Source organism: Acomys russatus, chromosome 12, assembly GCF_903995435.1.
Source record: "Acomys russatus chromosome 12, mAcoRus1.1, whole genome shotgun sequence".
Lineage (NCBI taxonomy): Eukaryota > Metazoa > Chordata > Mammalia > Rodentia > Muridae > Acomys > Acomys russatus.
In genome coordinates, this window is record NC_067148.1 from 1,703,069 (window position 1) to 1,717,304 (window position 14,236).

General features: G+C 37.6%; 1 protein-coding gene across 1 annotated transcript in view; it reads right to left on the reverse strand.

The window, feature by feature from the left end:
- The window catches only part of Col5a2 (collagen type V alpha 2 chain), a 132,701-nt gene that overhangs the window by 37,778 nt on the left and 80,687 nt on the right, over nucleotides 1-14,236 (reverse strand). The window contains exons 7-13 of the mRNA XM_051153772.1: nucleotides 11,206-11,316; nucleotides 9,351-9,428; nucleotides 6,025-6,069; nucleotides 4,717-4,770; nucleotides 4,292-4,345; nucleotides 3,568-3,621; nucleotides 837-890 (exon numbers count right to left, since the gene is read on the reverse strand). Of these exons, the coding sequence (XP_051009729.1) occupies nucleotides 837-890; nucleotides 3,568-3,621; nucleotides 4,292-4,345; nucleotides 4,717-4,770; nucleotides 6,025-6,069; nucleotides 9,351-9,428; nucleotides 11,206-11,316 (450 nt within the window). The remainder of the gene's footprint in view (nucleotides 1-836; nucleotides 891-3,567; nucleotides 3,622-4,291; nucleotides 4,346-4,716; nucleotides 4,771-6,024; nucleotides 6,070-9,350; nucleotides 9,429-11,205; nucleotides 11,317-14,236) is intronic.

Genomic DNA, 14,236 nt, shown 5'->3' on the forward strand with positions numbered 1-14,236 from the left:
AAAAAAGCATAAAAGAAGAAAGAACCAAAATTACATTTACATGAAGTGCTTTATGGAAACAAGTCCCCCAAGTAAACCAGTTGCTCACTGTATTTCTAAAGTTTCACAAATAATATTTTCAATTTAAAGCATTGACCATCAAAAATATGTGCCTTCCTAGGAAATTAATCTACACTACACAAAAAACTTGTACTGACTCTAGACACATTACAGGGGTTATATAGTTATTTTTTTTTCATACTTGGTGCACACTGGGTATGGGTTGTCCTGGAAAAAAATGCCCCAAAAGACACCAAAAAAAGCTATTTGGTAACCAGTACAGTAGCACACATTCTTCTCTGAATTTCAACTGCTCAATAATTGAGTACTAGCTTTGCTTTTAGATATATAAGTTGGTAGAAGATAGACACCAACATTCCAATAGATTGTTATTTAAAAGCACTATAGGTAATAGTTACTTATTGAGTATATTAAGTTTAAAAAACTTCTTTTGCCTTCCAAATTGGACCCTGTTTCACCTAGTGTACTCTACTTCAATCATGTCACTTGTTACCCTGTATAATGACTGTCTCTTTTCCTAAGTGTATGTATTTGTTAGCTACGGTTGTAAGTCAGAAACCTCCTCATCCACCACGATACCACTTCACATAACACAGTATTTCTTCATAGAATCATATGAAATTCAAAGGAAATTTAGGGTAGCATTATGATTTTAGTAATGCAGATGAACACTGCAATAGCAAGCAGTGAAGGAAAGGTGGCACAGAGAATTGCAAAGGTTTTGATTGAGTTATCCTCAGGTCCTACTCAGTAAAACAGGGAATAAAACAACTCACTCGGTGACCTTTGAGGCCTGGGAGACCAGGAGCACCAGGGAAGCCTCGAGCACCCTGAGAGAAAGGTACATAGGCACATGGTGGTTAAATTAAAAATGACGTAATACGTCCCCACCCACCCCCCAGACAATGGACATATCAGTTACACCAACATACTAAACAGTGATCGAAACTATAAAGACAAACTAGAAGCACACCACACAAAGATGTGTATCAAAGAACCAATTGCTCTTCTGGTGGTCCTTCACTGTACTCCAACAAGTAACAAGAAAACATTCATGAATCAATATGTGAGTGTGTAAATTGACGAGGTCCAGGCATATGGAAGAAACCCCGAGGTGCATTGTCCTCCTTCTCATTGAGTTTCATCTGTGATAGAAGGGAAGATGTCCTTGTGTGTAGTGTAGCAAGCTAAGGGTTTTCTTTTCTTTTCTTCTTTGTGTGTGTGCTCTGAACTATTGGCAATGGGATGAGGAGTATCATATGATCCCGATTTTAAATAGTAAATGTTCAAGACAAGCTTTGCAAACGTGATGACTGCTTTAAAAGTAAGTTAAGAGCTACAATATCCAACAGAAAAGTCAGGAGATGTGAGGGTGGCTTGATGTCCTCACACAAAATGTCTGCTTTTGCTAGTTCTGTGTTTCTTCTATTTATGCAAGTTAAATCAAAATAATAGAAACACAACTACAAATGAAACCTAGTTGTGTAACTACTTTGAAATAATATTTAAGTTTCTTCATATACCCTTTAAAAATATAAGGAACTAGTAACTAAAACATGCACATATTCTCTTTGCCTGCATGAATTTGATTTTGCATTGAATTCCCAATACCACTGTCACCAGAAGTTTCTTTCTATACCTGCATAGCACAGATTGCTGCTATCAAAACACTGTCAAATTTTAACTGTAGTTATTAGTTATCAAATTCCCAGCACATAGCCTATGCTTGGTTAGAGAGCACTCAATAAATAATCATTAGCTTGACAACTGAAGGGAAAAAATTAATGCTTCAGAACCTCAACTCTTTCATCCATGTTTTCAGTGGAACTTCTCTTGCCTCAGCACTTGGCAATGCCCTTCCACTCCACACAACATACCGCTATACACTATTTAACCCATGAATGAATAAGCTACATAATAAAAATAACCAGATGATATGATCAGAGCAATATTTTTGTGACTTCTTGAGAAGGAAATATTTCTTTAGTGTTTTGCAAGTAGTAGGGAAGAATATACTAGTTGTCCTCAAAGAGATGAGATGCCACTATGTTGTTTTTGTTTGTGTGTTTGTTTGTTTTTCTGGCACTCTCTCTTTCACTGAGATATATCTCCCTTCATCCTGAATAAGCAGCTTAGTGTACACTCATCCGAGTCTAATGGGGAATAACTGAGCTGTTATTTCAAAGAATGAGTTAACTTCGGCTTTTATGGTTGTGGAGGAAATTCCCATGTGATTACGTACCCTGAGAAGGAAATGAACTAGATGTACTAACACTCATAAAGAATTCTCATTCTGCTGACCCAGAGCTGTCATCACAGCACAAACGCATGCTGTTGCAGTGAGCTTGCAGAGAGCATCTGTGCTGCGCTGGCAAGTCCCTTTCCTCCCCATGGAGATATACTCTGGGAAGCCATGAAGGAGTGCAGAAGGTCACAGCAGTTTCCAGCCTGAACTGTTTGAAAAGGACATCTGTACTCAACCTTTGTCTGCACTTACACTCAGGCTGGTAGGGGGGCAATGGAAAGAAAGCAGGAAGATTGGGGGTTGGCTTTCTAATTAAAACTAAATAATCCTTAGAGCCCTATAAATCCAAATTTAAAAAAAACATTCCTCTGTTTAAATAAAAATCCCTGCAATAAATCTCATCAATTTTCAGAACATGAGTAGAGGTTCATGCAGTATTGGGTTAATAAATCTGGAAACATTAGAGGATTATAGGAACTGAAATGATCAGGGGCTAGATTTAAGGTAGGGGCTGTTGGGTAGGAGAAAAAACACACAATGGCAAGATTGAGGAGGATTCTTGCTTCCTCCTTTTCTCGATTTTATTTTGGCACCCCCTAAAAGAAGCTAAACAAAGCAACACCAGGGTCAAAGAGGCAGGTTTGAGGATTGTTCAAGGTTCCAGATCCTGAAATCTGGTAGAGTGAGTTCACACATATGTGTTCCTTGGGTGAGTTAAGGGGTAACAAAACAGTGGTGTTACGCATCCTGGCAATGAGTGCACCTCATCTAATGAGGGATTTCAGGCAACGTTAGAACTTGGGGAGCAGCCAAAGGAGCATCCTGTCCACAGTTTAGTCCCCCAGATGATTAAAAACACACAAGGCAACAAACTCAAGCTATTATTTCACAAAGATGGGCTGATATACAATAAAAAATATTTCAAGCTTAACAAACCTCAGGTGGTATAAATTGTAGCTAGGTCAAATTGAAGACTTCTTAAAATCCTTCATAATTGTGGAAAATCTGAGTTTTGGGAGTGTCCATGTGTATTATAGTCATGATATAATGTTTGGCTCTAGGGTTTTCATCTGGGGCCAGCGCAATGCTGGGAACTGGAAGTTACTGTAATACAGGCAAAATGTCCCTCCACGCTTTGCATTTTGACAGAAGGGGATATTGTGTGGGTGTCTCAATTTACCCAGTTGCCGAACACATGTGTGTACTATGAGCGTCACGTTTATTTAATCTTTGTGGCATTATACTGATAATCATTAACTTACTGGTGATCCTGAAAACCCCACTTCACCAGTGTTCCCATTTCTTCCAGGTTCACCCTTAACAGGAAAAAGGAGGTGAAAAGTATGGAGAAAGTAAATATTCTTCTCTGAGATCACATGATAAATTACACATGAAAAGCCTATAGCAAGTTTTTGTGTTACGCTGCAAACAGTGTGAAAACAGAACCCATGCTTTATTTTTGGTAATCTTTAATTCTAAAGTTCAAGTTACCAGTAAAAATAAATGGTTCAAAGTAACCTATTCTGATCTTGACATTTTCATAACATCAGAATTCACATTCAGATGGCTGGATCACAGACCAAGGTAGAGACCCTATCCATCATGTACAATTCCCCAAGTTTCATCCCAGCACAGCAGAAAGTAAAGTAAAATAAACATATACTATATGTTCAGATTGGGTCATCTTTCCAGCTTTCCAAAAGGCAAAACTGTGTTTGTTTGTTTGCTTCTTTGTTTCAAAAATAAGTATTAATAAAAATCCTGGAGAATTCAGTACAGGTAGTATCTAACAATTTACCACCCTCATAATAAAGAGTCCTTTCCAATTCTGGAAAACTTTAACCTCTGTCCTCTAGTTTAGAGTTATTTAATGGTCACTGCAGGGATGGGGAAATGAAATGGGAGTCAGAGCAGAATATGTCCCTGACCCTAGCAGCTCTCATTAGCCTCTTCTACATTTCCAAGCAGTGTACAATAGGAACTTACATCTTCCCCAGGTTTCCCAGGTGGTCCCTCTGGTCCACGAGCACCAACTGGACCCTAAAAAAAAAAGCAAGGCAGAAAGCAAAGAAGAATCTTCATTCCTTCCTTTCAACACTATTCAAATGCTATAGAGACAACAAAAACTACCAAGTGGCATTACTAATACTTTGGAATTTTATCTCTGTGTCTCAGATCTGGTGCTCAGCAGATTGAATTGTACAACTCTATGTTTCCATACTTTCCACAACATTAGAGCTCTAAGTTAAAATACTGTGACTTGGGAACATGGACTTAAGCATAATCCACAGTACAAGGCCTCCAGGATTATCAAAGCTTAAGTGACTGAAGTCGAGGAGAACAAATATCTTACAACACATTATAAAGTTAGACCCATTTGCAATGGGCTGACATGCTTACTCCATATTTACCATTGGTCCAGGCTCGCCGGGCTCACCAGGAGGTCCTGCTGGCCCTACACCACCCTAAAATCGAGAATAAATAATAAATGAAACAAAGGAAAACAGCATACACATTTCTATAGCCTTGATAATGCACAGTGTTAATATTGATCTCTGCCAATTTCCATATATATAATTTAAGACATAATATTGACTCTGAATATAATGAAATTTCCTTATCTGAAAAATTAGACTAAGATTAGGACTTAATTCACTGGCCTGTTTCGATAAATGTGTGTTAAAATAGAAGAGTGCTAGCACAGAATGGGTGCTCAGTCTATGGTATTTATCACCATCACCTTCCTTACCCTTATCCACTACCTTTCTGTCCAACAATGTAATTAAGTAAATTCCATACAGATGATCATGACAATGTCATCCCCTTGACTAAGGTAAAGTTTTTTTCTTTTGAAATATTATTAACTAAGACCCATTAAATCATTACAAAGAGTAAAATAGTTCTATGTCATAGTTTTACTGGAATTCGACAGATATGGAAAAAAGCATATAGAATTAGGATCTTCTTAAGGATTCCACAGTATAATCACCTTGGCTTGAATTTATACTACTACTACTACTACTGCTGATAATAATAATAATAATAATAATAATAATAATAATAATAATAATAATAGCAAATGGCCTTTTATTGTCTGCTTGTAAAGCCTGAGACTTGGAAGTAATCAATTATGGAAAGTCTATCATGACATGAGACAATGCTCTGTTACTTTAGAACCAAGGACACATAACTCCTAGTGTTAGAGGTCAGTCACATAAAGAATCAAATGGTAAAAATGTATGACCCTTCAGACACTATGATGGCTAGGGGATATCTCAGTGGGTTAAGAATTTGCTGTGCAGGCATGAGGAGGAGGAGCAATGTGGGCATGTAAAAGCCAGGCCGATATGGTAACCATCCTGTACTTCCAGTGCTTGGTGGACAGAGACAGGGACAACACATCTCCAGGTGCAGACCAGCCAGCTGACTGGCCTAACTGGTGAGCTGTCAGTTCAAGAAACCTTACCTCAAGAAATAAAGCAAAACGCCATCAAAGAAGACACATGACCTCAGTCTCTGGTCTATACACACACTATAAATTTTTTTTTACAAAAGAATGCTATATATGTTTCTAAGTCACTGAGAATTATTTGATAGATGTTATTCTCAGTGAGAACTCTGCAGTTTAATGTTCTGCCCAAAGCATTCATGAAACATAAACCTTACCTGTGTGCTTTCTCTATGTAATAGTATATAACTTAGTTATAAAAAACACTTACTTGCTTTCCTTGTAATCCTTGAGGTCCCCTTGGGCCAATGGGACCCTTAAAAACAAGTGAAAAGAAAAGATACATCATACTTTGTTGTGCTATATCTATTTTTAATTTTTAGATTTATTTACTTTATCTTATGTGTATGAGTGTTTTGTTCATGTGTATGCTTGTGCACCAAATATGTGCCTGGTGTTCCTGGAGGTCGTAAGAGGGAATTATATCCTCCAAAACTCGAGTTATGGATAGTGGTAAGCTACCCTAAAGGTACTGAAAATCAGATCTGGGGGTCCATGTAAGAACAGGTGCTCTTAACAGCTGAGCCATCTCTTCAGTCTCCTCAATTTATATTTTTTAAATGTTGAATGTGTTTTAGAACCCGAAAAGGGATGGTTGGCTAGAGGGCCAAAATGACGTGTCCCATCTTTGCTCTGGAAGGCAGATGAATTTGGAGAGATTAAATTTAAGTGGTATGTGTGATGACTTCATTGTGTATCCTCTGTGCCATAAAGAAGGACAGACATGCCTGTGCACACCCAGTGTCCTTAGGACAAAAGCCCACACATGTGCAAATGGGTGGCTCTGATAAAACATCTGAAGAAGGGAAAATCTTGGCAGGCATGTAGTAGTCACAGACAGCTTGTTTGATACTTCAGCAATGTAGTGGGCTAACTTAAATAGCAAGCGAAGTTAACAGTTTATGAAACCAACAACATTTATTAGATTATTTTCAATGTTAGTTTAAAATTATCTAGGTATTGAGTTTTCCAAAACATTTCTTTCTTTCACAAAATATATTAAAAGCATGAACACACTTTTCCTTATCTAAATATGGAAGGATTCCATGAAGCACAAAAAAAAGGGATGGGGAGAGAAATTCAGACTTCAGGGGATTTTAATTCCATATGAGGACAACAAAACTTAATGTCAAATCTTATAAAGTAAAATCTGCTTAACTAAAATCAAGTTCAACCAAGTAAAAGCTGCTCAGTTATTTTTAGTTCATTGCATATTCTACCTACTAAGGAGAAAAAAAAAAACACCTTTAAAACTGTTAAAGTAGAAGGGTGGCTACTTGGGAAGACAAAGAAGATTAACAGAAAGGGACAAAAGAAGGAAATCAGGAATGAATACAATCAAATCATGTGCATTTTAAAGATGACGTAATGAAACCTATTACTGTGTACAATTTAAAAATGCTAATACATTTGGATGACTATTCAGGTAGCAAACTGTCTCTGTCATCTTCTCATTTGGAAAGCTACTAACCGGCACTCCTGGAATACTCAGGTAATTAAGTTTATTCCTTCTCAAGTCTTTGATGGAGTTGAAGACCAGGTAGCTTAGTTTCACAATGAAGCTTAGTTGTTTAGGGGCTAAGATGTTTTTAGGTCTAGATAGATGTTTTAAGTTGATAATGACAAAATGTGATGGAGACTGATTTACATTCAAAATTTTAGAGGGATCAAGATAGAAAAGATGTTTTCTTCAAGGCTGTCAAATACAAATAGCCAAAACACTAAGAATGTAACATTTATATAATTCCTGATTGTGTCATGGTTCTTCTTGCTATAGGTAGTTTATTGTATATATGTGTAATAATATAAATGTATATGTAAAAAATTTAAAAATGTTTAATTAATTTTTAAAAAGCCTTTGCTGCACATTTTGCAGTTTTACCAAAGCTGTGTGTAAAGAGACCGGAGTCTAAACAATCAAAAGGCACGTTCAGGTTTACACAGCAGAAGAGCCCCATGCCTGGCTCACACTAGGGTTTACTTCTGTAGACCTCCCCTAATGCAATTTGTCCACCCTAGCTGTTCCACTACCAGGAGAGGGGGATGGAGAGACTGCAGGATGTCAAAATCCTTCACCTGAGAACTCCACCTTCAGTTAGCTCAAAACACACATGCAGAAGATGCTACTTATCTGTTAGCAGAAGCAAAATAGGGGCCAACACAGCTAGTTAAAAACCTAACTGCAGATCACTAATTTTTCTATTTAGTTTAATACATTCTTTAATAAATTGCTGGTGTTGGCATCATTAAAATGCTAATAAAATTTAAATAAAATTAATATAGGCTAATACATTTTAATAAGATGTAAGTATATATATATGAAATTTAAATTTTGAATATATAAAACTTATGTCTCGGAAAATGATCACAAAACAATTAGTGAACAGTAACTAGTAACTTAGAAAACATATCATGCTCGAGAAATTCTAAGGCTGATCTTAAGAATAGGGGAGAGGGGTGAGCATCTGCAAGGTGTGACTTTACTTTGCATTGTCTGAAATTTCATTAACATGGAACAATTTTGAATTATTATGATGAAAGGACATGGAGAATTGATTTGAACTATGTTAATTCTTTCTTAGAATCTGTAATTCTTCAAATAGCCAACTTAAGAATTCCTCTGGGAAGATGGAAAATTCGAGAGACAGAGACAAAAGAGGACTAGCTAGGAAACACAGCTGTTGGCACAAAGCAGCCAAAGCACGCTAGGTCAGAAGGAACTCAGAAAATTGTAAATGGACAGGTATCTGCTTAAAAAATCTGCCAACTCAGGGCTTCTAATAGGTACAGTAAATAATAATAAATACACTTTTTATTATATAAATTATAATATATTTTTATTATGAAAGAACAGTTTTTGATATTCTAATAGTTTTGATAGTTTGATAGTGGTAGTTATATCTTGTACTTCCTCAAGTACTTGGTAAAACATGCAGACAGGTATTTACTGATGTTCACAAGTGCTTTGCCTGGGTATGAATAGAGCATCACTGGGATTTAAATTGCACACAGTGGGCTTGCTAAATAAATTAAATGTATTGATAAGTATGTTTTAAAATATTTTAATTTTCTTTATATTTATAAAGTATTTATGTGTCTGTGTATCTATGTATATGTATGTGTGTGTATGTGTGTATGTGTATGTTACACTGTGTGTCTGTGTGTTTCACTGTGTTTCTGTGTGTATGTGATGTGTGTGTTTCTCTGTGTAATTGTGTGTGTATTTGTTCATTTGTGCTTATATGTGTTTTTCTGTGTGTATGCATCTCTGTGTGTGTGTGTGTGTGCGTGTGCATGTGCGTGTGTGTGTGTGTGTGTGTGTGTGTGTGTGTGTGTGTATGTTTGAATGCAGAAGAGTCTATTCTTTCCTACCTATATTTCTTGGAGGCTGACCTCAAATCCAGTATTGGCAGCAAGTACCTTCACTGGCTGAGTCACTTCATTGGCTGAAGATGTTATTTCTTAACTAACTAACTTAAGCTTCTCTGTTTATAAATATCTTTAAACCAGTGCTTAATCAGTAAATTGTATGCTTACCACAGAGCCAGGCATGAGTCCTACTTGACTCCCAAGTCCAGATTTTTCATTCAACCCAGCCATCTGAGCTGAAAAGGGCTGTAAAATAAGAGTGTTGACATTGTTTCCACTGTAGATGTGCATCGACATACTTTTAATAGTGAGAAATGTGCACACTCTGCCATTCTCAAAGAAGATTCTTCTAAGAGCCATTTTAAACATTTGAGTTTAACACATGAGGAAAAAATTAAGCTGCTTTTCATTGTGTGTGCTTTTGATGGACCATTCGTCCCCTGGATCACTTTGTAAGCTGTTTCAGAAAAACTGTTGCAATGGAGTACAAGTCTGAGGCCAGACAAAGGCATAGATCATCCTGACAGGTTCCCAGCCACCAGCTATGGATTCAGATGTCTTCATCAGGCTTCCTCCCATGCCTGGAACATACTAATAAGGGAACAAAGCTTAAAGAGTGTATTTTAAATATTTATCCTAGTGATGCCAATTCCATTTCAAACTATTTTAAGTAAATGGTGCATTTTAGTCACTCATGGAAAGTAACCTAAAAATTGCTTTTATGTAAGTTGACAAAAAATGTCATAATCCTTTCAATAAATTTCTGATTATCCCAAGAACTGGAAATAGTTTTTACCTATTCTCTGTGGCTTTTAAAATACCCCGGCAGTTAAATTGACCCAAATTGTCCATCTATATTTAAGCAGTTTTATTAATTTCCAGGTGAGAGTGGGAAAATGTTTGTAATGTTTAAAAAATAAGCTGACAATTCATTCTACAACCAGTTGGGAAGCAAACCTACGAACAGTTGTAAGACACTAATGATCTGCAGATCACGTATGATGTGTATTATACTTCTAAGAGCCATGTGCAGCCACCCAGGGCTCAGCAGTATAGACAGACTCAAGCATTTTATTTGATTAAAGTAAGGCATTAACATTTTAAAAATATTTTAAATCCTGTTATGGTTTGCCTATGGCTCTCCCAACACAACCAAAGGCTACTGTTTAAAATGTTTGTCCCCAGGGCAGTGCTCACAGGTGGACTGTTGGAAAATAACTGGACTATGGAGCTCTCTAATCAATGAATTCATCCACGGGTGGATTCATATGTCAGTAGCACTGTTGGGAGGTGTAGAAACATTCGGCAGTGTGGTCTTGTTGGATAAAATTAGTCACTGGGGATATGTTCTTGGGAGCTATGTCTTGTTCCAAACCCTTTCTTTGTCTTCTTTCTAGCCAAAGAGAAAGGGACTATTTGGTTTACCAACATTAGGCCATAATGCTCTGCCTCAGAACGGACCCAGAAGCAATGGAGCCATCAGTCAGGGATGGAAACTTCTCATACTGTGAACTAAAACAAATCCTTTCTCCTTTAAACTGTTTCTTATCAGCATTTGTCTTTGTAACAAAAAGGTCTGCCCCAAGAGTCTGTACAACTTCCTGCCCTTCCCATCATGGATTTACATCCTCTCCCAGGAGAAAAAGAGGCTTGATTTTTGTCTGTGCTTTCGGAGCCTGGGAAAGAGCAGGACAGAAATGTATGTTCTTCAGGTTATTACGTGAACAGTGAGGTGATCACCAGAGAAAACAAAGTTTTTTGGCAAAAAAAAAACAAAAAACAAAAACAAAGACAAATACTTTGATGCAAGCCTTTAGAAAATAATGTTTTGTGTTTTCCCAACAATTCATCATGGGTTTACCAGTTTCAGTGTTATTCATAGTATGTCTGCTGGCTGTATTCACTCCATAGACTTTGGAGTAATACCTCAACCTCTGAACTAATACAGTCTAACACCATAAGATAAAGACTTGAAGACTTGTGTGTAACCTGATTGTTACCTTGGCCAGAGAATACAACTCACCCTGCTCATGCCATCAGGGCCTGGGTGAGAGGGATGTCCAGGAGGCCCTGGGGCACCAGGCTGGCCAGGAACACCTGGCTCTCCATCAATTCCCTGAGGACCACGAGGACCCTAGGAAAGAAAACCAGTAGATGTTAGAATCGCTTTCAAATGTGTCCTTAGTAGAAAGCTAAGCACACAGACTTCTGGATGAAAATCAGGGTAGTTACAACAGAAAATCTAAACATGTCAGTTTCAAGCCTAATCAGAGCTTCGGCCATGGAAACAGAGTCTTAGTAAGAATTTTACTTCATGTGTTAAATCTTAGAATAAGTAGAAAATCATTTTGCTTCAGAGGCATTTTAGAATGAGTTTTTTTATGAGATTTTGATGCTTAAGTGTATTTAAACAACAGTTTGGGTTTTTTGTTTGATTTTTGGTTTTGTTTGTTTGTTCTGTTGGTTGTTTGGTTCTTAGTTTTTCAAGACAGAGTTTCTCTGTGTAGCTTTGGCTGTCTTAGACTCACTTTGCAGCTTAAGCTGGCCTTGAACTCACATCGATCCAGCTGATCTGCCCCTCCAGTGCTGGGATTAAAGGCCTGCGCCACCATTTCTAAAACCACTTGTCTGTTCTTGTATTACAGTTAACTATGAGTGTGCCTGTTTAACCTGTTTCTACCCTATGTTCTCCCCAAATGCGAAGGGCCTTGGCAGAGTTTGTGGGTCTATTTCTTCTTCCAAATTGGATGAGGCTTACAAAATTTCTGGTGCATAGTTGACATTCAATACTGTGGCTAACATTTGCACATTTCACTCTTTTTTACTTTAAGTCTGACACATTTTTATTTTTCTTCCCACCCAAGTGGTCAGCCAGGCCAATGAGAAATCAGAGGCAAGGCACTGTGATCCAGCCAAGTCTAGTTCTCAGAGAAGCGAGAAATGACTGTTGCTGCCAAGCCCCACCCTTCTCCTAACCCACATTCTGAGGGCAGCTTGGGGAACAGCCACGTCCTCAGGTCTGGAAAAGCTCCATCTCCCAGCTGCATGGTTCCCATCAGTCATGTGGTGGTGGTGGTGGTGGTGGTGGTGGTGTGTGTGTGTGTGTGTGTGTGTGTGTGTGTGTGTGTGTGTGTGTGATTAAAGTCTTAATAAGCTCATATAGAAAAGAGAGGAAAAAAGAAATCACAGATAGTTTCATTTTTATCACTACCATGGGGACTGAGTAAAGTGGTAAGTTAGTGTTTAACAGCAAAAGAAGCTCCTAATTCTCAAGCAAGGGAGCATCTCTACCTGTCTCAAAGGGAGCATCTCTACCTGTCTCAAAGGGAGCATCTCTACCTGTCTCAAAGCCACAGCCAGCAACGGCAATATGAACCAACAAATGAAGGAAAGAAGATTGGGACAAGCTAAAGAAACTGATTAATCATAATTTTCTATATTCAAACATCCATGTCTTTAAGTAGTGTGCAAAAAACATATGTCTTTGAATCGAGGTAGAAAAGTTATCCTAGAAAATTCAAAACATAATTTCTTGAAAAACATTCTTGTCTTTTAAAACTAAACCTCCTTCTTGTCCCTAAACCGCTGGCAATTCATTACGATCTTTCTGTATGCATGAGCAGGCTGATTACAGCTGTTGTCTTGGGCTCCTGAGTCACACAATGTGAAGCGCACCTTCCACACAGGTAGGACTTAACCTGACAGTAGTTCTTTGTCCCCCAAAATTAAAATGCTAAATGATAACTATTATTATACACAAAGGTATAATAACCTAAACAGAATGTTTACTACCAAAAACTTTTAAAAATAAACAGAAAATTTTATTTGCTTTGAGAATAAAAATATATATGGCTAATATTAATTCTCTAAATTGCTAAAGTATTCACTCCTTAAAACTGATCAGACAATAAGCCAGGTCTGTTCTAATGAGAGCTAACATTTTCATTAACTTCTGGTATCTTTTGTATTTTCTTGGAATTACCTTTAAATATCACTTGTGGGTTAATCTAACATAAATTGAAATTTCAATTAATAAATACGTATGAAAAATTTTAAGACAAAGTGAATGTAAACAACTTAATGAGAATAAGAAAAACATAATGTAGACATATTAATGATGAATAATAAAAATGAGTTAAAATTGGGAACACATTAAAATACATTTTATATTTACAATTAAATGTAATCATATAATTTTGTGTTAAAGTAAACAAATGTTCTGCATATTATTTTCTCAGATGCACTAGATTACAGGCAGCACTCTGCACAAAAGTACTAGTGAACGGCCACTAGGTGGCGAACTTTAAACGTCCACTTGAAGAAAATAGATGCACAATCCACGACTTTTAATCTCCACCGGGTTTGCAGTTTGATACACAAACACATGCACACATAAGCACACACACAGTACATTATGGAATGTTACAGCTGCATATTTCACTTTACACATGATGCCTGTAAGTGTCACTTGCAATTTGTACTCAGCATACTACTGAGTGTCCATATCCAGATAAGTGGCTAGTTTGTCAATATGTGAAGTGACCTGGATAATAATACCCTCTAAACCGAGGGCCTTTAAGTGTGAAGTAATCTGGATAATACACTCTAAACTCTAAATTCGTTAAAGAGTGCCAGTTATTAGCATGCCGTCACTTATCCCACCACTGCTAGGATTAACAGAGGAATGCATTTCATACTAAGAAGAGTAGGGGGAAGGATTGTAGGAGCGACAGGCGTTGAGGATACCAGGAGAACTCAGCTCACAGATTCAACTAAGCAGGGCTCACAGGGGCTCACATGGGGCTCAGCAATAACCGGCCGGGCCTTCGTGGGTCTGCAGTGGGCCCTCTGCAAACATGCCGTGGTTGCTTAGCTTGGGGCTTTTGTTGGACTCCTAACAATGAGAGTGAGGTTATTCCTGACTTTTTTTTTTTTTTTTTTTTTGCATGATTGTGAGATCTCTTCTTCCTACTGGATTGCAGTCGCGGTATGAGGGTGTATGCCTAGCCTTGTTGCATCTTGTTAGGCTGTGTTCAGTCGATACCACTGGAAGG